Source organism: Cajanus cajan, chromosome 1 (genome assembly GCF_000230855.2).
Source record: "Cajanus cajan strain Asha chromosome 1, NIPB_CcT2T_4, whole genome shotgun sequence".
Classification (NCBI taxonomy): Eukaryota; Viridiplantae; Streptophyta; class Magnoliopsida; order Fabales; family Fabaceae; genus Cajanus; species Cajanus cajan.
The window spans coordinates 14,589,149-14,617,105 of record NC_138517.1 but is presented as its reverse complement, the minus strand read 5'-3'; the positions used below and the strand labels follow the sequence as shown (position 1 = coordinate 14,617,105).

Here is a 27,957-nt window from a genome sequence, read left to right as displayed (position 1 = left end):
GTCCTTAATAATACATTGTATAGCCTAACTGTTTAGCAATTGAAGTTATCAATTTTCATTGACAATATTACCAAATTCATTGTTTGAAATGCTTTATACCTCGGGTCTTTTTCCTTCCATGATTCACAACCGTCAACTATAATTTAGCAGTCTGGAACTAGAACGGCCCGTTCTGAAACTAGAACGGGCCATTCTGGTTGCACTTTTAGTGTGTTAATTTTGCACCAGCTGGAAACGGGCAGTTCCGGATGCAAAGTTAACACAATAAAAGTGCAACCAGAACGGCCCGTTCTGGATTCAGAACGGCATGTTCTGATTTCAGAACGGCATGTTCTGATTTCAGAACGGGCCGTTCTGGTTTCAGAATGGGCCGTTCTGGTTCCAGGTATTTTCAAAAAATTGCCATCCACGTGGCATCTACGTGACATCCACGTGGCATCCACCCATGCAACAGTTAACTCCGTTAAAGAAATTTGGACGGAAGTCCCACATTGAAACCAATTAATTTATTAGGGACTAAATTGAAATCAATTAATTAGTTTGGGACCAAATTGAGACAAAAAATAAAAGTGGAAATACATTGAAACAAAAAAAGATTATAAGGGACCAAAATAGGTATTTAGCCTTAAATAAAACTGTATATATGGTGTCAAATACCACACATCATTACTAGCATATTCATTTTGATTATGACAAATCATCAAATTCAAAACTTTCTATTAAAAAGTTGTAAGATTTTGATTAAAAAATGCACCTAGCTTATGATACCCTTACACAAGGTGTCACATAAGCTAGATGCATGTGTGTAATAAAGAAAATATAAAAGATCATAAGCAACTATACATATATATTCTTGCATTAGAATCATACATCAATTATAAACAAAAAGACTAGATCATACAAAAAAAAACTTGTACATGATTATCAAGTGAATCCATGATATCTCCAAGCTGAGAGTTTGAAACTAATTTCTAAAAATGTTGAGAATTATTTAAAAGACTAGTCTTTTGAATAGATGTTCTTACATATACATTAACTTAGGGATGAAACCAAATCACATTTTAAAAATGCAAAATACTTCCTCTAAAAAAAATATATAAGTTACATGCAAAATTGTAGGTGTTATTGGTCTTGTTCTTCAACTAGAAATGAAGTTTTATTTTGTAATATGAATAATAAAATATTTTATTACATGTAAAAAATATAAATTCTAATTAGAGAACAACATCAACAATATCTATGGTGTCATATTTAAGTTTTGTCTTAAAAAATGGAAAATAGTTGTGGGTTGAAAGGAAGAAGGCTTTATAGATTTAATGAAGAGGGTGGACTATGAGTTGAAGTCCATTAGCAGGCCTAAGGGAGAGCATGATAGAAGGTGAATGGTTATAACCTGGTGAAACTTTAAAACTAAATCTAGAGAGGAGTAAGGTTAATACTATCTTAGACTCCATAAAGCTCAAGTTCCTACCCACACACATCCTCCCTCCAAACCCAAAAGGCAAGTACCCCATTTTATGGTTACATCCACCATTGGCGTCATCCATAAACCTCTCTGGTCTAAACTCGTTGACATCTTTTCCCCACAATGTTGGGTCATGGTGCATCCCCACAACATCAATCCACATGTTAGTTCCATTAGGCACTGTTAAATTATCAACTTGAATGTCTTCTCTAGCTTGTCTTTGCACATTTGGTGCCGTTGGATAAAGTCTTAAAGCTTCATTCATCACCCATTTCATCTGCATGGTACACGAGCTCATATTATTATTATTTTTATCATAGAAGTAATTAATTTATTTTGCAATATTAAAAATTTATTGATTTTTAATTATAGTCTCATGCATGCTTCTCTTTTGTAGTTTTTCTCGTGTTTATATTCAGTCGACTACCAAAATTTGATTAGACCTTTTTGTACTCTTCATCAAACTATAATACAAATAAAAAGAATAAAAATAAATAATGAAGATTCAAAGTCAATGTATTAAGCAAGTGCATGTGTTAAAGTGATATTTATACTTATACATCTATAAAGTGTAGTGAGTTTAGTGTCACAACACAACATGAACAAAAAAACAAAGATTGTGTTAATTCAATACATACTTTGCATCTTTAATTTGTATTGAGGGCTATCAAATTTCTTAGCTTCGTTTATGTTACATACCTTTCTCAGCTCTGCAAGCACATTGATATCAAGTTCTTTATCACCAACCACTTCTCTTATCTCATCTCTTAATTGGTTTTGCCAATCCTCATGCATAGCTAGAAGCAACAAAGCCCATGAGATAGCCAATGCTGTTGTCTCATGGCCAGCAAAGAAAAATGTTTTGCACTCATCCAACAAATCTCTAGTGGTGAATGTATTCCCTAACTTGCCATCACCTTGATAGTTTCCTTGCAACAACAATCCCAATAGGTCTTCTTGAGTTTGTCTTTTGATTGATTTCATTCGAGATGTAATGACAGATAACAAGAGCTTGTCGATCTCTTTCCCAAGTTTCTTGGCCTCTAGGGTTTTCTTGACGTTGAAACACTTGCCAAATGGAACCCCTACATATCTTGTCGTCTTGAAAAGTGTCATTTGTAGGGCACGTAATTTTTTAGACACTTCCTTTGCATTTTTACCCTTCATGCCAAAGCTTGTTTTTGCAATGATTTCTCCAGCCATTTCTACAACCTCTCTTTCCACATCGATTTCAAGGTTGCCAGAGTTAATTTGTACAATCCACCTATTTATCATTTGATTTGTAGACTCAGTCATCATGCTTGCCATTGCCTATCATATTACAAAATAAAATCATACATGTTAAAAGAATAAAAACACAACTTTAATCTTTTTCTTCATGATTAGTAAAGATTGATACAAAAACAAATGAGACCTAAAGTAAATTTTGAGATAACTTCTTCTTTAAATTGATAATGTATATGTTAAATCCTTTTCTAACTTATACAACCTTTTGTTTATTAATATATGCGACATATTTACTTTATAAAAATTAATAGTAATTAAATAATTTTTTGTGACAAAAAAAAGTTAATGAATTTTAGTGACAAACTCTTAAATAGAATGTATTTAGTGGCTAGTCGTAGCTTCCTACAAGGTGATGTCACTTGGGTGGCTTTCTTTAATTAACTTTGTGGTAAAGCAGTCATAAAGTTAAAACAATGAATTAGTTAATATTTCTATATTTGGAATGTCTAAAGATTGAAGATCGTATCAAGTAAAAACAATACTTAACTTAGTATACAAACTTTCTAAACTTCAACATGATGCTGTGGTGTAGGCAAGTTTTTTCTAGGATGTCACAAAGGTCTAAATTGATTGTTGAAATTGAAGTCATGCAACGATTGAAAGTTGAAATTAGTGGTTAATTATTAACATGATGACATAAGTTCTCTAGTTTAGCAATATGTATATGTCTAGCAAGAGAGAGAGAGAAAGAGAGAGTGAAACCTTCAAGTTAAGAGTAGAAAATGCTGGGGCTATAACATGTCGATGACGAACCCACTCATTGCCTTCAACCATAACCAAACCATTTCCAAACATGGGATCCCTGTCATGTCTAAACACTCTAGGTTTTCCCCATTTCTTTGCCATCACCTCTGTTGAAATTTTTTTCAGGAATTCTGGATCTGCAATGTACAAAAACGGCTCTGTACCTAGCCAGTAGATGAACACCTTCCCTATAGAACAAAAACAAGTCATAAATACGTACATACATGCATGTATACATACGTACACACACATTATAATATATATTTACATTCCTTTTAAAAATCCCAAAGTACGCTTTGAAATATAAATAAATTTATTTGTCCTAAGTCCTAACTCAACGTTAAAGTTTTGGCAAGAATATATCGCTCAATTCCCGTAAGAACTTCTTTGGTTATACTCTTGAGTTGAGATGGGTTTTTTTAACTGCATGTAAATATTAAACCTTTTACATGGTTTGTACATATTAGAATCTAATTTACATTAACACACTATGTATATAGCTACTTTTTTGGTTAAACTATGTATGTTATGGAAAGCATGCATACCGTGAGAATTTTGCCAACGAGAAAAATAGGGGAACACAGTGGAGTGAATATCATGGGTGAGCATAGAGGACCCTAACGAAGAACTAACGCTATTCTTCTTTTTCATCTCTTGAATGTTTCCAAGAGGAAAACTTGGGGCTGGCCCTCCAAACCCACGTCTTTTAAGCTTAAGATGAGTTTGGATGGGTGAAACCCACCATGAAAACGTTATTTTCAAGAGCAAAAAGAGAAGTAATAAAGAAAAAAAGGCAAGTGCTCCTTGTATTACTAACATCTCCAATGCCTCTCTCAGGTTTTTGGTTAAGATTTCAGATATTTAAGCTACTAATGAAAGCTAATAGCTCAATTTGTGTGTTTTGGTTATGCAAAAGCAAAGTGTAAAATGGGGGTATTTATTGTGTGAGACATGGAGTGGTGGAAGCAAAAAATGCGTGGGTTTTGACTATTGAAGAAGACCAAGGTTAAGTTTGAACGTTTCCCATGGATTCTCGGCTTGACCTTTTATATTGTTTCTGCGCATTGTGTTTCTCACTCTTTGTCCTTTTCTCCACGGATCTATTTAATTTTGTCGGAATAAAAATAATTTTAGAATAATAATGTTTCCTTTACGTAAAATACTATTTTATTTCCAAGTTTCTACTTATATCATGGCTTAAATAACTTTTGTTACGTATACAGGGCAATTTGTATTTTAGTTATTTTAAAAAGAAATTCTTGTTTTGTTTTCTATATTTATTTTTGTTTCATTTGAGTTCCTGATATTACTATTTCAGTTCTTATAAAACTACGAACTTATATATATAAAGAAAAAAATTATATTATAATTAAGAAGTAAATATTTATTTAAGTCTTAAATCGATTTGATACTGTATAGCTACTCAAAACAAGGTTTAGATCACCAGACTACTCATATAATAAACTCCATCTTTTAAGAGAAAAATAATACATGATTAATACTATATTTCTTGTATTTATTATTTTCTTTTTATAAAGTATCGTAATGATTAGAGGCAAAGTGCTTTAGTCGTTTTAATAATCTTCCTTATATATATATATATATATATATATATATATATATATATAGCCCTAGGGAACTTAATTATTATAGTTGCACTAAAAAAGTTAGATGTCGAGTTTTGTTGCTTGGAGTCACTTTATGTACGTTCTTGATTTAATTAATATATAAATTGACTTTAATTTCATTTGGATCTTCTTATTATTGTAACCGTACAATTTTAATTTCTCAAGTTTTAACTGTGTCAACCAGGTTCCTTAAGTTTTTCTTATTTATAATTAAGTTCCTCAATTCTAATTCTATAAAATATTTAATAAAATTAGATGATGTAACAAAATGGGCATGACATGGCTGCGTAAATTAAATGTACTAGCTATAAAACATATAATATTAATTTTAACTAAATGACCTAAAATGGTACCATAACTTTGAGTTAAGTATCATGTTAACATTGTTGTGGGCCAACTCTTATTTCGTGACAATAATAAATAACAAAATGAATTAATTTTCATTTTGGACAAATTACTAATAAACTAAATATTTAATAAAATTAGGATAAATTTTGATTGTACGAGAAAATTGAATAAACCCGACTAATGCAATTAAACATTTGAATCAATAAGGTCATATATTTGATTATTCAATATATATTGTCGGTTTTATTAATTCTTCCCTTTAAAGAATTAACAAATAAAAAAAGTTTAATTCAATGTGTTCGAGAGAGAGTTAATTTTGTACGTGTGTTAGATATGTAAATTTAGGTCGTATGTATTGATGATCAATTTTTTAAAATCAAATAATCAATTAAAAAGTCATATGACCTTTAATTTTTTTTATATAAAAAATACAAGTTACTTTTAATTCTAACCGTTTATGGTAAGATTTAAGAAAAATATTTATTCTTTTCGCTTTCACTTAAAATAAACTATTTTATTTAGATTATACATCAATATATGGATTTAGAGTTTAAGATTTATTTTTTTTCCTTATGCCCTTAACAATATATGAATTATAATTTTTTCTACCTTAAAGTTATGTGATCACTTTGAAAAATTCGTATCATCTAACTTATAAATTTTAATTTTAACTATTCAGGATATGATATTTAATATTTGTTTTTATCAATCACACTAAAAAGTCTTATTTAAGGCGAGAAATCTACTTATTATAATAATAAATCTTAGAAAAATTATTTTACTCAATTACTTATGATTTATATAAGATTTCAACGAATATTAATTTAAAATTTTTTAATGTTCAGATCAAATTTACAAATTTTAATGAAATTAGAAAATAATATAATATTTTATTATATAAATTCAAATTAATATTTTTATAAATATATTTTAATTTAAATTAATATAAAATATTAAATAATTTATTAAAATTTGTATACTTTCTTATAACTATAATATTAATATGAAGTGTTTATTGTGAGAAATATTGACTCCATAAAAAATCGTGAGATTTATATTTTAAATTTAATTATTGAGAATTTTTATTAACTGTTAAATCGTTAAAATTTAATACAAGTTAAGAGTTATTGAGTTATTGGATAAGAATAGTGGGTTGATTGTTTCCTCATTCATTCATTATTCCATCATTCATCATTTTAATATGTTTATATGTTATTGTGTACGTTTACACATGAAGTGTAATATCCAAATTACCTGGCGCATAGAGATGGTAGTGTGTGGTCCACAACTTTTCCTATTATACTTTTTGTATATGGCAGGGATGGAACCATTTTGTTCTCAATAATGCTGTTTTTTACCCACATGCAAAGGGCATTGCAAGCCACATGTTGTGGGGTTCTCTGAGATACCAATGGTTGGTGGATTATTGGTTTTCTTAGGAATCTTGGATCCAATATTGTAATAATGTCAGAGCTTTGGGGAATTAATTGTCACAATTCTGCATTTGGCATGGGAGAACGGCATTCCAAAGCTTATGCTTGAGTGTGACTCTAACATAGTGTTGTAGTTTGTGAATCATTTAGAGTTTATAATTTACAACCATATTGGGTCAAGGTGTAGTTTATTAAATATTATCTCATATTAAAATAAATATTTAAAATTGAGTGATATATAACAATTTAATTTCCAGTATTATAAAATATTATCTCATATTTTTATAAAATACATATGATGAAAATTAAATTGTCATATATAAATTAAGATTTTTAAATTTAAGAAATTCGAATTGAAATATTAAAACAAAATATTTAATAAATAGAAAAAATTTAAATTATAATAATTCAAATATCAAGAATTTTGTAACAAATAAAATTTCATGAATTTTAAATCCTCTTAAATTTTAAAAACTCCTTATTCAAAGACAACCTTGATGAATTCTTTCACGGTTCAAGGAGTCCATTTTCTAAAGTGTTAAACATGTTTTTTTGTCCATATAAATTTGAAAAAGTTCATTTTTAGTCATCCATTTTTGTTGACTTTTCCTCCTTTTATTTTTAAAATATGTCAAATTTTAACTCTAATATCTATTTCATCAATTCTAATTAATTAATGGAGACACCTAATCAGCACTGATCAATTATTTTAATCGAGGGAGAACCATAATAAGTGAAAAAATCAGTGTACAATAACGAAGATGAGCTAGTGTATCAACTAGCATCCCAATTTTAACATCTCCAAAATTATCTCCTTGAAATTTTGGAGCTCCTCAAGGTAAGCAACAATGGCCTCTCTCCACATCTGGAGTTATTAGGAACCACTGATAATGAAAAGGAGCATAAAATTTTATATTAAAATTCTCTTGGCTAAGTTAGATTGATGGAATAACAATCAAGTTTTTAGTTTAATGGTTGTAAGACTTGTCATACAATATAGAAGATTAACATGATTTTTTAAGATTCAATTACGTCTATATTAAAATATTGTTTAACTAATACGTAATAGTCATGTCTCATGAATACAAATTATTTCTTAGTTATTAATTTTGAGATAGTGTAAACCATCTTTGTGGATTAAAAACTATTGATGAAATGAGTAATACAACTAAAATTTGACACCTTTAAAAGTGAAAGGATAAAAAAATTTATAAATAAAAGATTAAAAATGAACTTTTTCATTTTTTACGATGACTACAAGATGTTTAGTCCTTTTTAAAAAAAATATGCCGGAGGCATGTATCTTCAAAGGTGGAGTTGTCCGCACGTTTCCATGTCTAATACAACATCTAAATTGTTGAAACAGGCTGTTTGGTCCTTTGAGCAATATGAGTGGAGATGAACATTACGGGTGTTCATGGATCGAACTTTTGGAAAGTGCAAATCAAACAGAAACATTTTAAAAAGTGGATTGGTTAACCAATTTGTTTTTATAAAGTGGATTGATTTGATTTTTTAAAAATATATTATTTTTTTTTTAAATTGGATCAGTTTGGTGTAGTGCAGTTATCCATTATTCACTCATAAATGAATTGATTTTTTTTTAAAAATTGAACCAAATTGAATCAATCTACTTTGTAAAAATGGATCAGATAACTTAATTGATTTTGTAAAATAGATCGGTTCAAATTTTTAATAAAAAAAAATGGATCAAATTTTTTAATATAGATCGTATTAATTATGGTTTAGTTCAAATTAATTTGAATTTTTCGCACACCGTTATTAATCGCTCATATCTTTTAGTTTATTGAGTTGGATATGGAGCAAACAATGGAGGCTCTTTAGATCAAAAATTGTAATTAGATTACAGATGCAAAAAGTTTTCTTATACCTTCATATGTTGCTTCTCTAATCTTAATATGGTTGCTCGTGATTTAATGCAACTTTTGTATATATGTGAAGACACTCAAGTATTTTAAAAGAATGATTTCTTCCATCGTTTAGAACTAATAAAGTATAAGGGTTTATATATTAAAATATATTTATTTTATTTATTACCGTTTTAATGTCACAGAATTACCTATACACATGCATGAAGTATTTTAATTATACTATATATATATATATATATATATATATATATATATATATATATTATTTTAAAAGCAACATATATGACACTGGTGGGAAAATAATAATACAGGGCAAACTCAAACAATCAACGCAAGATAAATAAATCTCCTAATTTGCAAGAATTTATGAGAAGCAACAACTAATGAACAATAATAGTAAATTATTAAAATCACACACAAAACACCAAAATTTTAACGTGAAAACCCCTCAAAACAAGAGTAAAAATCATGAGTCGTTTAGATCAAAGAAATAGTTCTATTATGATCAACAAAGAATACAAAGGAGTCTAAATCAATTGCACAAAATAATGCTAACATCCAATCAAACAACAAAGAAATAAAGCTTACAAATAAAGAATAAGAAAGATAAAAAAAAAAAAAAACCTCAAATGCACAGCTACAATGGGAGTTGAATATCTCCTAACTTAGATCTTGTATCAACGATCAACCGTTCATAATGAAAAACTAGAGATCTCGAACCCACTGTCATATATTCAATCCGATCCAATGGTGAACGAATCTATAGTATCAATTTTATAGTCATAGCTTTGTGTAAAAACGAAAATGACTTTCTCTCTTCCTTTTCCTCAAGGTGCTGGTCTACTTCAAACCTCTCTCTACTTAGTTAAGTGAGACATCAAGTGGGCTTCTCAATTCTTTTAGACATTTTCTCCATATAAAAAAGGAGTCCAATACCCAATAGATACATGAGATATTCAACTAGCTTTTTTCATCCAAAATTTTTGGGGGGATCATCATGTGATTTTTTGGTCTCACAACTTTCAAAGAAATTATTTGTATGCATACTTGTTTGTGGGTCATCGAATTTCTTCGAGTATCTATGGTCCAACACCTCTTAAAAGTTGTATATGCTAGTAAGTAATTCAACAATATCTTTTTATGCACAAACAAGTCGTCCCTACATAGAAAAGGAAAGACATGTGATCATAAAATATACACTTGCCCATTATTGCCCAAACTAAGACCAATAAATACCACTGATATCACATTTTTTTAAGCATACAATTCTATTAATTTCCACGTGTTTTGTCAAAGAATATGTATCCAGAACAACTTATAGACATGAATTTGACCCGAAAATTAATTTTGAATAAATATGAAAATTTTAAGATGATAGTTTGAGAGAGTGAAATATCGTTATAAGTCTTATTTCATAAATTTTTACACAAAAGCAAATTATATAAACATTTAGTTTAATTTATATGCATTAATTGTTAGTTTAAAAATTTTATACTATTAACTTATAAAAAAAGTATCATTGATATAAGTTTTAACGTAACAAATTAATATATGACAGTTTGTGATTAGATGAAAATATAATTTTATTTTTCACATTATAATTATAATTGTCTTCAAATTGAAAAAAAAAACATAAATTATCAACATATAAATTAATTAATTAATCATTTATATCAAACAATTTTTTGTGTATATTAATTAAACTAAAATGCATGATCAGTATAAATTCTTTTTATATACTATTCAATCACACGTGTATATATATATATAGCAATTTTGTTGATAATAGCTCAAATATTTGTTTATCGAATGACAAGTAATTTTTTTTTATACTAATAACACATAAAAATTAAATTCATTTTTTTAATAAAAATGGATGGTAATTGTAGTAATATCGTTTAATAATCTTGTTCATTTAATTGATTAAATAAATTGAACTAAAAACGTAAAAAAAAAAAAAAAAAAAACTGTATTATGACACATGTATGTATTGTAGCTTCAAGGCCAACTCTATAAAAATGGCCTAAAGTAATAATTTCTTTTACCACTTTTAGAAGTGTTATATTTTTTGTTTATTTTTAATTTTCAAGTTATAAAAATGTGAAATTATTTATCAAAATATCTAAATATTTGTAGGGACATATAATTAAAAAGTGGGTGTTTAAAAAAGTGTGTTAGAGTATGTGTATTAAAATTTTTCTAATTGTTAATTAACAACAAATTCACGATGGGTACTAAAACTTATACAATGACAAACATTTCAAAGATAAAAACAAAGTGAAAATAAAAATTATAGATGTTAAAAGAAAAAACTTTAATGAATAAAAAATGTATAACTGTATTAAGTATAAAAGTATTACATGAGAAAAGAAATAGATTAAATAGATAAAGTAATGTTTTTAATATATTTTGAAAGACGAAAAAATAATTTTTATAATAATTTAAATACCCTTATGGTGTGTTTGGATAAGGAATTTATATAGGGTAATTCATTTATTTGAAGAATTTCAAATTCTTTGAGGTGAAATGCTTTGTTTGGATGATGAATTTATAAAGAATTTGAAATTCAAGTTTTTGTGAAATTTCTTAAAATAGTAGAATTTCAAATTCTCCCAAAAATGGGAGAATTTGAAATTCCTCATATTTGTTTTTCTTATTTCACCTATATATTTTATCTTATCTCTTCATTCTTTTAATTATTAGATATTCAAAAATATTTTTAAAATTATTAAATATTATCTTATATTAATTTTTAAATTTATTAAATATTATTTAATATTAATTTTTTAAATTATTAAATATTTAAAAATGGATTAATATTTTTTTTATAAAATTTAATTTAAAAATCTCAACATATAAATATATTTTTAAAATCAATTTTACTATGATGGAATCAAATTATCATATTCAACCTAATAATTTAAAATTTAAGAAATTTGAATTAACTCATCCAAACAAAATATTTTAAGAATGATAGAAATTGAAATCAAAGTAATTCAAATACTAAAAATTTAAAATTTCTCATCCAAACACACCATTAAAGAAAAGGGTAATAGTCTCCTTAGAGCATTCCATCAAAGTTAATGTTTTTAATGGATAAAATTAATGACATATATCAATGCAAGGGGTGAAGTCTCCCAAGGACCACTAATACAAGTGGTGCACTATGCACCACTTTTATTTACCATTAGATGCATTCAACTTGTTAACATATTATACATCATATCACACAGGATCTAAGTCTCCGAATTTTTTACTAAAATAATTTTTTAAAAAAAATTACCGAAAAAGCAGTTGTTCCAAATTATTTACGCTTTGGTTTTCACATTCAGAACGGGCCGTTCTAAATTAAAAAATAACACATGAAGAATGGATCAGAATGGGCCGTTCCAGGTGAAAAAAAAATACATGACGAATAGATCAGAACGACCCGTTCTGAAATCAAAACATGTCATTCTGATTTCGTAACGGACCGTTCTAGCCAGATGGGTCAACATATGGAACAACAAACATGAGCACACATTGATGGGTCATCCAATGCAAGGCCCATTGTTTCACACACGAGAATACATGGAATGGTACATGACCAATTCCATCTATTTCCTATCTGTGCCACGACTACTACAAGATTCAAGGACCCATCAATGACGAAGGACTTCCACAACATTTGAAATTGGTGCAACTTTCATGCAATCGTATGAAGAGACTCATTAGCATGTATCAAATCCTTCACACAACATCACCCCATAAGAAAACATAATTGACAGAAGGTATGCAATCCATGGAAAAACAAAAGAATGTAGAGAAAAAATGTGCCCACACCCATCAATGACGAAGGACTTCCACAACATTTGAAACTGGTGCAACTTCCATGCGATTGTATGAAGAGACTCATTAGCATGTATCAAATCCTCCACACAACATCACCCTAAAAGAAAACATAATTGACAGAAGGTATGCAATCAATGGAAAAACATAAGAATGTAGAGAAAAAATGTGCCCACATATTGCCAGCCTCATGAGATGGTGTTGTGCTATAGATGTATTAGCATAAATGAAGTGTGCTTAATGAATACTCCTTCTAACTTCTAAAATTTCTAATGTTAAATTTCATGGTATTTGGTAGGTTTAGGGTTTAGGGTTCAAAACATTCTTATGCTCCCAGGTATTTTCCAACAAGGTTCTATCATTTTTATTTTCATTTTATTTTATTTTATTTATTTTTATATGCATAAAAATATTGTATTCATTTTCGACTCACTGTATTTTGACAAATTGTGAATTTTACATGTTATTAAATTATTTTTTTCAACTCAACTACATATTTGTCATAAAACCTTTTTTTAGCAAAATAATATTTTTTTCATCCTACTAAATTACATTTAAAATTTAAGTATAGTTTTTTAATTGATAAAGTTTTTCTATTAGAATTAGAGGTTTGCATTAATTATATGCGTAAATTTCTAATTCTAATTAGAAAATAATACCAAACAAAATTTTCTACTATAAATATAATTTTCTCTCATTTAAATCATTACAAATATTTTTTAGTTTTAGTTTTACATCTGACATTTTCCTCTTAAAAAATGATGTTAACAAATATTTTTAAATTTGATTTACATTAGTTTAATTGCTTTTAGGTAGAGCTGTCAAAACGAGCTAGTCCAGCCCGTTTGGCCCAGCCCACCTCAACCCACTTTTTAAGTGGGCCAACCTAGCCCGGCCAACCAAATTTATTATGCAAATTTTTCTAGCCCGACCTGGCCCACCATGGGTTGGTGGGCTAAACGGGTCGCCCACCAACCCACCTGATTTTTAAAAAAAAAATTATAATTTAAAATAAATTTTAATATAAAATAATATCTAATCTAAAGTAAAAATTATCAAATTAAGTATCATGCATACAACATTAAAATTAAATTAAAAGGTGTACAACTTAAAAAAATTAAAACAAAAAAAATAAAAATTCTTTCATGAGAGTGATTATTCATCAATATTAAATTTTATTGGAAGTTTGGGTAGATAAATTTATATCAATTTCATATTGTTTAGCATTGATTTTATCTTTATCTATAAAAAAAATGATATCTTATTAAAATAATGCATATATAATAATAAATAGTTAAGTGAGTTGTTAGTGGGTTAAGTTGATGGGTTGGTAAGTGGGTCAGGTGGGCCGCCCGGCCCACCACGAGTTCAACCTGGGTGGGCTGGGTCGAAAGTGGGTCGGGTCACATTTTTTGACCCATCGTAAATTTTTCATTTTTTGGCCTGGCCTAGCCCGTTGACCCACGAGCTAGAGCCAACTTTGACAGCTCTACTAGGGTACATAGACTTTCGTCATTTTGTTGCTAATGCCACAAACATTAGGCGTGAATTAAATGTCACCTAGTGTGAGGAGAGATACTCATTTTCTGTTTGGATTTGCACTGAGTGCTAATGTATTTGGCGTTGAACATGAGTTAGACAAAGGCCATTTGCATGATTAGGGTCGAGCGTGAGTTTTGTCATACCAGACACGAGAGATTGGGAGACTCTTTGCCTCAATCACATTAGGCGCAGGTAGTTTGGTGCTAAGTATGTGTGAGATATGAAACCCCTTCCTCAATTACATCAAGTATCTTATGAATGAAGTTGGGCACAAGCATGAAGAGTAAGAAAAAATCATTAATATAGATATAAAAAGAGAGATGTGTGTGTGAGTGTGTGTGTATATATATATATATATATATATATATATATATATATATATATATATATATATATATTCATAAAAGTTGAAAGATTATATCCAATTCCAAACAAGGAGTGATTTAGTTATTCATTTCCATGGTAGCCTTCAAGAAAAAGATGGAAAGAGGAAGAAAATGTACTAATGATTTGATATTAAGCTCCAAAATGAGTGTCAAAAACAACGTTTATCATGCCCAATATATTTGACAAATAACTTACTAACAAGATGTATCTACTTGTCAATGCTTCATCAATTAAGAAATACACAGTTAAATGTGTTTAGGGTTTAGGGTTTAGGATTTATGTTGATTTGTGATAATAGTCGTAGCATAGATAGGAAATAAATGGAATTGGTCATGTACCATTCCATGTATTCTTGTGTGTGAAACAATGGGCCTTGCATTGGATAACTCATCAATGTGTGCTCACGTCTGTTGTTCCATATGTCGACCCATCTGGCAAGAATGACCCGTTCCAAAATCAGAACGGCCCGTTCTGGTTTAACAGGGCATGTGTTTTTTTTTTTAATGTGGAACGAGTTGTTCCAGATTAAAAAATAACACATGTCCAGTTGAACTAGAACGAGCCGTTATGATTTTGGAACGGGCCGTTCTGATCCATTCGTCATGTGTTATTTTTCATCTGGAACGGTCCGTTCTGATCCATTCGTCATGTGTTATTGTTTCATCTAGAACAACCCATTCTGATTTCAGAACGGCCCGTTCCGAATGTGAATAGTAATTGCGTCAATAAATTGAAACATGTGCTTTTTGGGTAATTTTAAAAAAAAAAAATTTAGTAAAATATTTGAAAACTTAGATCTTGTGTGATAAGGTGTATGATATACTAATAGAATTAGATGCATCTAATAATAAATAAAAGTGATACATCCATACACCACTTAATATTAGTGGTCCATCAAACAATTTACATAATGTAAGAGTTATCTATGAACATGCATGCAGTAATTTTAAAAGTGACATATTTGATACATGAGAATATTCACCTAGCTTTTTTCAATCCAAATTTTTAGGTGGATTATCCAAGTGAGTTTTTGGTCTCAACTTCCAAAGAAATGATTTGTTTGCACACGGGTTCAACATTGTTTGTGGACTGTGGTCATCTAATTTCTTCGACTGTCTGTTGTCAACACCATTTAAAGCAAACAAGTTGTCCCTACCTAAAAAAAGGAAAGACATGATATATATATATATATATATATATATATATATGTATATATGTATATATATATATATATATGTATATATATACATATACATTTATATATATATATATATATATATATATATATATATATATATATATATTATTTCTTTAGTTAAGAGTTTAGGATTTGAAATTTTTTCTATTAAAAACACTAAAAACACTTTTGAACTTGGATATAGACAAATTTAAGACTAAATATATATAGCCTTGACCACATTTTTCGTGAAGCTTATAAGTCTGTTGCCACGTTTATATTATGTTAAATTATAATACGTGTCGAGAAGAACTTGTATATATGAATTTGACACAAAATATAGTTTCGAACAAAACTGAAAATACATATAATTATCTCTTTAAAAGTTACCTAAAATGACATTTTGTTGATTGATAATGTAACTTTTTATGTACTAAAAATACAAAAATTAAATTATTTTTAATATATAAAAAAAAGACATGGTGGAATAATATTCTTCAAGATGAATTCTAAAGCACTATGATAAGTAGGAGAATATGCACCACAATTTTAATTCTTTAGTTTCATCTAGATCTACACTGATATGATGGCGAACAAACACACACAAATATTTATTGTATATTCTTTTTAGTTAACATTGAAAAAAAAAATTGATAAAAAAAAAAAAAAAAAGATATGATAAGTTTAGAGTAAGAAGACGATGTTTGAAATTGTTTTCAACTTCTGCCTGACTTTTTGCTTCGTAACTGAACATATCATAAATAAAGGTTCTTCCCTTGTCAAATCAAGTTTTCTATTTTCAAATTTTCTAAATTAAAATTAGCTAAAAACATATTTTAGTCCTTTATAATAATTATTTGTTTTAATTTAGTCTCACTTTTATTTTTGATCTCAATTTGGTCTTTAATAAATTAATTGGTTGCATTGTCGGACTTCCGTCCAAATTATTTAAACGGAATTAAATGTTAGTCATGTGGTTGTCACGTACATACATAGGTAGATGTCACGTGGATGCCAAATTTCTTGAATACACCTGGAACCAGAACGGCTCGTTCTGGTTTCAGAACTGGCCATTCTGGTTCCAGAATGTCAAACACAAACGATCGATGATTATAGTTCACAGTTGTGAATCGTGGAATGAAAAAGACCCAAGGTACAAAGCATTTCAAATACTAGATTTGGTAATATTGTCAATGGAAATTGATAACTTCAATTGCTAAACAGTTGGACTATACAGTGTATCATTAAGGACAATGCAGTGTATCACTAAGGACAATGGTAGCAGATTTTATTTCATTATTAGTCAAACTAGAGTAAACCACTTACTACCAAATTGACACTATACAGTAAAGGATGAAATGACATGGTATTTTTCCTTGAAGTCATTAACGATATACCCCAACAACAACAACCTCTTCTTGAGGAGGTACAACTTGAAGTAAAGGAAGAGGATACACAGGACTAACATTTTACTACACAACCACATGCATAGGTAGATAATATTGATATCCTATTGCCATTCAGTATTATATGGTGGATAAGATGTATTATTGGCACCTTCAGTGTTATCTAGATGATTTTCTGAATTTTTGTTATGTTCTGAATTTTTGTTTTAAGTCTCTAAACCATATTTTTATTTTTGAATTTATGATATGTTATGAATTTTTATTTTCAATTTTTGAATTGATCAAAGCAGGCATGAAGTTGGCGTTCTGGAACGGGCCATTCTGAATCCAGAACGGCCCGTTCTGGTTTCTGAATGAACCGTTTTGCTGTACTCATGGTGTGTTAATTTTGCACCTGGAACGGGACGTTCTAGGTGCAAAATTAACACACACCAAAAGAGCACCCAAACGGCCCGTTCTGGTTTTAGAACGAGCCGTTCTGCTTCTAGGTGTATTCAAGGAATTTGGCATCCACGTGACATCCACCTATGCATCTATGTGGCATCTACGTGGCCAACAGTTAACTCCTTTTAAATAATTTGGACAAAAGTCCGACATTGCAACCAATTAATTTATTAAGGACCAAATTAAGACAAAAAAATAAAAGTAAAACTAAATTGAAATAAACAATTATTATAAGGGACCAAAATAGATTTTTAGCAATTAAAATTCTACTCCAACAAACTCTATTATTTGGTAAGTGATGTTGCCTCTTAATAACAAATATAAACGTATAATTTTTTTTAATGATCAATAAGTTATGATTTTTTTATTTACTAAATTATAAAAATGTAATAATCTAAAAAAATTAATTCTACATATCATATATTAAGCACATTTTTCTATTAGTAAATAATTATTTAAAATTTATAATAATTATTAAATATTATACTAATAAAGTTAAAAATAATTTTAAAATTTTCATAAAATCAAAATTAATTAAATGAACTAAACAAGTCAAGTTTAAGTTCAACTTTTTTTAACAAGCTAAATTCAAGTTTTCAATAATCTTTGATTAAATAAATGAATTAACTTTGAACAATCAACCTTTTTTTTTCAAGACAAGCTCAAGTTACAAGAATTTGGTTTAGCTCATCTCATTCAGACTCCTACCTCCCACACTATATCAACTATCATTTCCTTTCCCTAGTCACAACCATTATACATTATTGTCAAAGTGCCAATGACAATTGTGCACCAACATCGGAGGCAACACCATTTTTTTCTCCCTTTTTTTCTTCTTTATGACATAACAACACATACATATTCTAATTAGATGGAAGTCTTTTGGGTGATGACAAAAAAAACGTAAAAACTTAAGTTCAAAGTGGATAATATTTTACTAATATAGTGATGTGAGTGAATTAACTTGATAAAAAAAACAAAGATATAACTTTCTTCTACCGATAAATATATCTCATCAACAAAATGATCATAACATAATCATTACACAATGGAGGAACACGAGGTTCAAATTTTCTATGGCGCAAAAGAGTTGCATGAGTGCAAATCTTCTATGACATAATAGAGGCACACAAGATCATAGATCTTCTATGATATAGTAGAGGCACACAAGATTGAACCCATCATGATGATGGGTAGATTTGGCACAACGAAGCCACACGAGTGCTCTAAGATTAAATGAATGATTTGTCCAACTAAGTTTGGTACCAAAAAATGGAGGAGAAAAAAGAACTACGATTAGTTCTAGACATCAAGAAATAAAGTGTCAATAGAGTAATTCTTTTCATGAGAGAAGAGAAATGAATTTATGCATGGTGTTGGTTGCACTCCAGTGGTGGTTAGTAGTACTTCAATGGTGTTAGCAATATACAATGGTGGTTGAGGGTGAGGGTTGTTACTTGTATAGATGTCCTGGTGTCCTTTTTTGGATCTACTTTTGTAATCATTAATTGTTTCAATTATTGAAAAAGTTTATCGTCTTTTCATTCAACTTTTTCTTCATAAAAATAAAGACATCGATAATGAATAATCTAACTCTAGAGGTGTCACGATAATAGTTACTTTGATGGTGTCAAATATAGCACAACTATGTCAATAACACACTTTTGATGACTCAAAATCATCCCTCATATGAATGAAGACTAGAAATAGGTGAATTACACAACTATATTGCTATATTCATACCAGATGTTTTACATCTTTTGGAGTTAGATTTTGACGGAATATGACAAGGACAATCGAAGAAAATTGTTTATGTGGCTTCAAATTTCACACATCGCTAGCTAGCTTACTCATTTTTGTTATGATTGATTGTAAATTCAAAATATTGTATCAAAAAGTTGCAAGACTTTTATTTTATGAGACAATCTGTGTGAAGTATATAATGAGAGCAAAAATACAAAAATCATACATCAATTATAGAAACATAATGTAGATCATACAAAAATACTTGTACATGATTATTACATGAATCCATGGTATATCTAAGTCGAGAGTCTGAAACTAATTTCTCAAAATATTGAGAATTATTTAAAAGACAAACCTCTTCTAATAGATGTTGTTCCATGTACATATATTTGAAAATGAAACTTGATCACATGAGTAAAAATGCAAAATATTTTAAGTTGAAGGAAATATAACACTCCCAATAGATATCAATCACTAAAAAAGTTTTAATAAAGTAGTTGAACTGTGAGTTGAAGTCCATAAGTAGGTCTAAGGGAGAGCATGATAGAAGGTGAATGGTTATAACCTGGTGAAACTTTAAAACTGAATCTAGAGAGGAGTAAGGTTAATACTATCTTATACTCCATAAAGCTCAAGTTCCTACCCACACACATCCTCCCTCCAAACCCAAAAGGCAAGTACCCCATTTTGTGGTTACATCCACCATTAACGTCATCCATGAACCTCTCTGGTCTAAATTCGTTGACATCTTTTCCCCACAATGCTGGATCATGGTGCATCCCCACAACATCAATCCACATGTTAGTCCCATTAGGCACCGTGAAATTATCAACTTGAATGTCTTCTCTAGCTTGTCTTTGCACATTTGGTGCTGTTGGATAAAGTCTTAGAGCTTCATTCATTACCCATTTCATCTGCATGATACACTTGTTCATATTATTTTTTATCATAGAAGTGATTAATTTATTTTATAATATTAAAAATTTATTGATTTTAATTATAGTCTCATGCATGCTTCTCTTTTGTAGTTTTTCTCATGTTTATATTTAGTCGACTACCAAATTTTGATTAGACCTGTTTGTACTCTTCATTAGACTATAATACATATAAAAAGAATAAAAATAAATAATGAAGATTCAAAGTCAATGTATTAAGCTAGTGCATGTGTTAAAGTTATACTTATACTTATACATCTATAAAGTGTAGGGAGTTTAATGTCCCGACACAACATGCACAACAAAATAAAGATTGTGTTAATTCAATACAAACTTTGCATCTTTAATTTTTATTGAGGACTATCAAATTTCTTAATTCAATATTTGAATTAGTATTGGATAGACCGAGCTCTACCTCAGCAAATCTCATATATGAACTTTGACCAAGTAGTTAATATAGTTCAAATAATGACCAAAACACATGCAAAACAAAAATCATAAAATAAATTAAAATTTTATAACTATTTGACTGTAATTTTGAAATAACATTATTTTCTTTTTTCTTTTATTTGTGTTTGAATTTATTTTCATACTCTGTATAATTAAAGATTGAACCTTTAATATAAGATTTTGAATTTGATAATTACAACCTAGCCACTAAAGTTTTAAACATATATATAGTTCAAGCAATTGTATGAATTCCATAATGTTAATTCTCAAACTTTTGTGGTAAATAACAATATATAGTCAAGGTTAGAATTCATGTTAAGTCTATTAAAATTCTTCTCATTCTAAGTATGTATTGGCCATCTAACGTAAGAACATAAATTATCACGGTCTAAATAAACTTATACCTAATGCATTATATAGTAGTATAATTTTGATGGCCAAAGATTATATTTATGTGATAGAAATTTTACCAAGATATTTTAAAATGCAAAACTATAAATTTTAATCAAACGAGTGCATACATCATAATTATGATTATAACATGTGTATGACCTATACAGAGTGAATGAATAATGAGATTAGTTTGCTGTATGTTACATACCTTTCTCAGCCCTGCAAGCACATTGATATCAAGTTCTTTATCACCAACCACTTCTCTTATCTCATCTCTTAATTGGTTTTGCCAATCTTCATGCATAGCTAGAAGCAACAAAGTCCATGAAATAGCCAATGCTGTTGTTTCATGGCCAGCAAAGAAAAATGTTTTGCACTCATCCAACAAGTCTCTAGTGGTGAATGTATTCCCTAACTTGCCATCACCTTGATAGTTTCCTTGCAACAACAATCCCAATAGGTCTTCTTGAGTTTGTCTTTTGATTGATTTCATACGAGATGTAATGACGGATAACAAGAGCTTGTCGATCTCTTTCCCAAGTTTCTTAGCCTCTAGGGTTTTCTTAACATTGAAACACTTGCCAAATGGAACCCCTACATATCTTGTTGTCTTGAAAAGTGTCATTTGTAGGGCACGTAATTTTTTAGACACTTCCTTTGCATTTTTACCCTTCATGCCAAAGCTTGATTTTGCAATGATTTCTCCGGCCGTTTCTACAACCTCTTTTTCCACATCGATTTCAATGTTGCCGGAGTTAATTTGTACAATCCACCTATCTATCATTTGATTTGTAGACTCGGTCATCATGTTTGCCATTGCCTATCATATTACAAAATAAAATCACACATGTTAAAAGAATAAAAAACACAACTTTAATCTTTTTCTTCATGATTGGTAAAAGTTGATACATTACAACAAAATTGATTAGTATCGACAATTATTTAGTAGTAAAAATAAATTAATTGCCATTATTTTATTATTTAATAAAAATATTAATGACTAATATATAATGGTCTGTAAAAACGTATTTATATCACACCAAAATTTACTATTAGCGACAATTATTTATTTAAAAAAACTTAAATCACACATTGACTAGAAATAAAATAATTAAAAAATATATAAATAGCTGATAACTCTTACTTTACAAGTTTGTTTTGTAGAGTTAAGTTGGACCTATAACTTATTATTCTAAATTAGTATCAGATTACTCACTATTACTAAACTCAATAGTCCCTAAACTCGAGAGAGTGTATTGGGAAAAATCGAAATCCATATTCACTATTGATAAAATAATTAATTAAGAGATAAGACAATTAAAAAATATATAAGTAAAAGACAATCCTCATCTTACAAGTCCCACATCGAGTAGAAAGTAAAAAATTTCACAAAAAGTTATACATTTTTTTCGACTATTAGGATTTTTATCAACATTCAGAATAATTGTCACTAAATATTTTAGCAACACTGCATACAATGACTATAGTGAAAATGTCGTTAAAAGATTTTTGTAGCAATTTTTATTACTACTAAAAATCATACTAAATGCCACTAAATATCTATTTTTTTGTATATACAAAAACAAATGAGACCTAAAGTAAATTTTGAGATAATTTCTTTTTTAAATAGAAAATGTATATGTTGACTCTCATGATAACATGACAAAAACAAATTAATGAATTTTTGTGACAAACTCTTAAATGGAATGTATTTGGTAGCTAGTCATAGCTTCCTTCAAAGTGTTGTTACGTGGGTGGCTTTCTTTAATTAACTTTGTGGTAAAGAATTTATAAAGTTAAAACAATGAATTAGTTAATATTTCTATATTTGGAATGTCTAAAGATCGAAGAATATCGTATCAAGTAAAAACACTACTTAACTTAGTATACAAACATTTTAAACTTCAACATGACAACGCCGTGTAGGCAATTTTTTTCTAGGATGTCACAAAGGTCTAAATTGATTGTTGAAATTGAAGTCATGCAAAGATTGAAAGTTGCAATTAGTGCTTAATTATCAACATGATGACATATGTTCTCTAGGTTAGCAATATGTATATGTCTAGCAAGAGAGAGAGAGAAGGAGAGAGTGAAACCTTCAAGTTAAGAGGAGAAAATGCTGGGGCTATAACATGTCGATGACGAACCCATTCATTGCCTTCAACCATAACCAAACCATTTCCAAACATGGGATCTCTGTCATGTCTAAACACTCTAGGTTTTCCCCATTTCTTTGCCATCACCTCTGTTGAAATTTTTTTAAGGAATTCTGGATCTGCAATGTACAGAAATGGTTCTGTACCTAGCCAGTAGATGAACACCTTCCCTATAGAACAAAAACAAGTCATACATACGTATATACATGCATGTAGACATACGTACACACACATTATAATATATATTTACATTCCTTTTAAAAATCCCAAAGTACGCTTTGAAATATAAATAAATTTATTTGTCCTAAGTCCTAACTCAACGTTAAAGTTTTGGCAAGAATATATCATTCAATTCCCGTAAGAACTTCTTTGGTTATACTCTTGAGTTGAGATGTGTTTTTTTTTAACTGCATGTAAATGGTCAACCTTTTACATGGTTTGTACATACTAGAATCTAATTTACATTTCCACACTATGTATATAGCTACTTTTTTGGTTAAACTATGTATGTTATGGAAAGCATGCATACCGTGAGAATTTTGCCAACGAGAAAAATAGGGGAACACAGTGGAGTGAATATCATGGGTGAGCATAGAGGACCCTAACGAAGAACTAACGCTATTCTTCTTTTTCATCTCTTGAATGTTTCCAAGAGGAAAACTTGGGGCTGGCCCTCCAAACCCACGTCTTTTAAGCTTACGATGAGTTTGGATGGGTGAAACCCACCAAGAAAACGTTAGTTTCAAGAATAAAAGGAGAAGTAATAAAGAAAAGAAAGCGAGTGCTCCTTGCATCACTAACATCTGCAATGCCTCTCTCAGGCTTTTGGTTAAGATTTCAGAACTTAAGCTACTAAGAATGCTAATAGCTCAATTTGTGTGTTTTGGTTATGCAAAAGCAAAGTGCAAAATGGGGCATTTATAGAGTGAGACATGGGGTGGCAGAAACACAAAATGCATGGCTTAATTTTGACCAATGAAAAAGACCAAAGCTAAGTTTGAACATTTCTTCGTCCCTTTCTGAACGGATCTAATTAATTTGGTCGGAATAAAAATAATCTTAGAATAATCACATTTCCTTGCGTAAAATACTACTAGTATTTCATTTTCACATTTCCTTGCGTAAAATACTACTAGTATTTCATTTCCAAGTTTTTACTTATATCATGGATTATCACATGCTCTCTCTTATTAATTTGCCTTTCATGCTAACCGCGCTGTCACCCTAACGTAAGCACGGGTCCCGTGGGCTTTTGTGTACGTGTCTCTCACTTTTTTTTTTTTTTAATATGTAAAAATCAAATTTGGTATAAATGTTTTTTTACAACAATTCAGCACCCTACTCGACCAATTTAGCCAGTTCTTGATACTCTCACTCTTGGTTTATTCCTCTTCATTTGAGTCATGCATTTTGTTGCCACGTTTCCGTCGTAATTAATAACACTCGTATTTCTCAACTTCCATTGCCTTTCCTTTCCGTAAAGAACATCTGTCTTCACATGGGTCCTTTCCCTTGGTCAACATGGAAGCATTAACAACGGTTTTTTATCATACAAAATTCGAATATTTGTTTTTTTATTTGTGAAATGATAAATTGGAAATGATATCATTATCATGTAGAGAGTTGATAATATATTAAAAAAATTTAAATTAAACATCATTATCTACTTAGAAATTAATAAAAATTTAGTAATATCTAATTTAACTCAGAATTTTATTTGTCGAACTAAAAATAAATAAAGACATATTAGATGAATTTAACTTCTAGTATCAAAGATAAAAAATTCCAAACTTGCACTATGAAAAATACAAGTTCAAACCAAATCTTGTACCATATATTTGTGCTAACCCAGGACCACGATGGTAGACAAAATTCAAATATAAGTTCTATATAAAATGTTTCTCTCTTTAAATAACTATTTTTTATTTTAATTTTGAAGAAATGATTTATTTTTAATTTTATTCGTTTACTTTTGTCTTCACTAATAATTTTGAATTCTTCTCATTTAATTTTATCAAAGATAGTATAATATATATATCAGTTGTATATTTTTTTTCCTTACTTTTTTTTATCCAATTTAATAAGTTGAGAGATTTTTTTTTTTTACTTATTTTCTTATTTCACAGAAGTGTCAGGCGCACTAAAATGGAGGCTGCAGTTTCTTTCCCCTAATACAGCTTTTTAAAAATTAAATAAAACCAGCTTAGTCTTAATAAGATCGATAAAGTCAAAATTGTTCTGTATTTTTTTCAACTTCCTCACTTTATAAAATAGCGAACGCGGGTTTAAAATTTAAAGTGTGAAATAACTTTAGTCGGTGTGAAACTGTAAAGACCACACTGTCACATAAAGTTTGTAAAGAAAATCAAGTTCGATAACCATTAATGTACTTTGATCTGAAATAGAAACCAAACTCAATTTTTTTTTCCTACCTTGCTGGCTTTAACTAATTTACTGATCATTATATCTACAATTATTTATAAAGAAATTAACTTAATCATTTTTGTTTCGGTATGATTGCATATTTGAATAGAATTTTTAAGAACATTTAAATCCAGACAAGAGCTAGCGAGGTTTGAATGTGGTGAGTTGGGTTTGACAAATTTTTTGAATAAAAAGACATTAAGTACCGACCTAAATCTAATTCAATTCGAATCGGTTCAATGCAAGTGTTCAAATTGGGATCAGATTATTTTAATTTCCCTAGCAAGCTAAAGAATTTATTTCTTAAAGAACATGAATATAAGGGTATGTTGCATGTGCATGAGAATTGAGATAGTTGAGAGCTAGCTATGTTAGTTAAATAGTTACACAAATTGTAGCAGTGAGTGCGTTTCTGTGTGAATATATTCACCTCAAATCTGTCAGTAATTAATCAAATAATAATGATATATAATTACAGTTTTCTTTTTTTGTTTGTAATGAGTTTTGAGCTTGGATGATACTGAAATTTAGTACATAGACTTGGTTCTTCATGATCAAGCTCTACATTTCTATCTATAAAGTACCAAAACCTTAAAACATTATTATAGGTCTATATTGTGATTATGATAGCTAGGTTTTAAGGCTTTGAAAACATATCCACAAATTAATAAGATAAAAATCAGTGTTGGAAAACCTAATTAATTGGGTGGGTGCTTAAGCACTGGATACTCCATCAACTCCTAGCTAAGTCCTAGCTTCCTAGGATTCCAGACTTCTGGTGCCTAAGTGCTCATTTGTTAGCACCTAGCTTGGCCCGTTGCAAGGAAAGACAGTTCTAACCACAATTTAGCCACAGTTTATATATATAACTTTCCAAAAGAGGTTTTACTTTAATTGTGGTTATATGTTACTAATTATTATTTTAAGTGTAGAGGATTTCAAATTAATCAGTGATATAGCCAAAATATAATATATAATTAGGAAATATTTATAATTTTATAAGTTGATTTTGTAAGGTTCAGTTAGTCCCTAATTTCACTTTCATAAGATGTGTTAGAAATCTCACATCGACTAGTAGTATTACCAAAATATAGTATTATAGAATCTATCTTAGTAATTATTGATTGTTATTTGCCTTATCAAGTCACTTGCTATCAGGTCATCATTAGACCATTTATAGATGTTTAATTCTCAATGTGCAAAGGTGTATTGAAAATCTTATATCAACTAATAATACGACCAAAATATAATATATAAGTAAAGCGAAAAATCATCACCTTACAAACTGATGTTGTAAAGTTGAGTTAGACTCCAAAATCTACTTTCATAATTAAGATTAAGCCTTAGATAGGATTTCTTTTCAATATTAATAAGTAACTAATAATGAATGAAACAAATCTCTTATATATATATATATATATATATATGTGTGTGTGTGTATGTGTGTATATATATCCTTTCTCGCCATCAACAAACATGTAGATTAGCTAGTAAAATATTATTCCACCTAAATTAGTGATTTTGAGTTTGAGTTCATAATATGTAACTATGATAAAAATTCGGAAGGAGAACTTTGTCATCCAAAATAATATCCTACCTGATTCGAACAAAATTGACACAATAAAAAATACTTGTGATGTAGAGAAAAAAAATATTTTCTCTTTGAACTGTTAGTCCTTGATATCTCTCAACATCTTTCCCTTTTTTTTTATAAGTAATTATATTTGAACATTCAAGTATTTAATTATCACACTAATAACACTCCACATTTTTTCTCTATTTCTCCCTTTCTATCGTATCATATACTTCTAAATCTATCATTTTTCTCTATTTTTTTTTCTCTTTTTAGGTGTAGTTTAGTATTTCGGGTGTTCAATTTTTTCCCCCATTTATTATACCACCCGTTTAGTTTTTTTTTCTTTTTTGTTTTGAGTGTTTATATTCATCCTATTATACTATCATTTGAAGTCAATTTTGACGAACTTAAGTTTAAAAAATCAAACATATCTATTGCATTTTGAAAATAAATTCAGTTTATAATTAGACTCATCTCAACTTGATTCAGTGTTTTATATTCAAAAAATTATATTTTTTAAAATAATTATGTAATAAAATTACAATTTCTTGACTTAATGAATGACGTTTTGTACATCATTTATTTTTGTATGTGAGTGTTTGTATTCAGTGTTTTATATTTTTTTTTTTTATAGTTATTGAAAATATAATTTTTTTATTATAACAACTAAATATTTAAAATAATGACGTTAATAAT

At 29.0% G+C, this 27,957-nt stretch overlaps 2 protein-coding genes across 2 annotated transcripts; both read right to left on the bottom strand.

Annotated features, from left to right (window-relative positions):
- Positions 1–333: 333 nt before the first annotated feature.
- Positions 334–4,999, bottom strand: LOC109803731 (cytokinin hydroxylase). Its single transcript, XM_020365411.3, has 4 exons — positions 4,042–4,999; positions 3,455–3,684; positions 2,165–2,776; positions 334–1,742 (listed from the first exon to the last, which is right to left on the bottom strand). The coding sequence occupies exons 1-4, from the start codon at positions 4,313–4,315 to the stop codon at positions 1,314–1,316; spliced, it is 1,545 nt and encodes a 514-aa protein (XP_020221000.1). The 5' UTR covers positions 4,316–4,999; the 3' UTR covers positions 334–1,313.
- Positions 5,000–19,338: 14,339 nt separating this feature from the next.
- On the bottom strand, positions 19,339–24,513 carry LOC109804471 (cytokinin hydroxylase). Its single transcript, XM_020366300.3, has 4 exons — positions 23,791–24,513; positions 23,202–23,431; positions 21,314–21,925; positions 19,339–20,241 (listed from the first exon to the last, which is right to left on the bottom strand). The coding sequence occupies exons 1-4, from the start codon at positions 24,062–24,064 to the stop codon at positions 19,813–19,815; spliced, it is 1,545 nt and encodes a 514-aa protein (XP_020221889.2). The 5' UTR covers positions 24,065–24,513; the 3' UTR covers positions 19,339–19,812.
- Positions 24,514–27,957: the final 3,444 nt, after the last annotated feature.

Excerpts from the sequence above, each read along its gene's own strand:
- LOC109804471 (XM_020366300.3), bottom strand. The coding sequence starts at position 24,064 with ATGTTAGTGATGCAAGGAGCACTCGCTTTCTTTTCTTTATTACTTCTC. Across the intron at positions 23,432-23,790 it reads TCGTTGGCAAAATTCTCACG|GGAAGGTGTTCATCTACTGG; the intron begins GTATGCATGCTT and ends TTTGTTCTATAG. Across the intron at positions 20,242-21,313 it reads TGCTTGCAGGGCTGAGAAAG|ATGAAATGGGTAATGAATGA; the intron begins GTATGTAACATA and ends TGTATCATGCAG.
- LOC109803731 (XM_020365411.3), bottom strand. The coding sequence starts at position 4,315 with ATGTTAGTAATACAAGGAGCACTTGCCTTTTTTTCTTTATTACTTCTC. Across the intron at positions 2,777-3,454 it reads TTTCTACTCTTAACTTGAAG|GCAATGGCAAGCATGATGAC; the intron begins GTTTCACTCTCT and ends GTAATATGATAG. Across the intron at positions 1,743-2,164 it reads TGCTTGCAGAGCTGAGAAAG|ATGAAATGGGTGATGAATGA; the intron begins GTATGTAACATA and ends TGTACCATGCAG.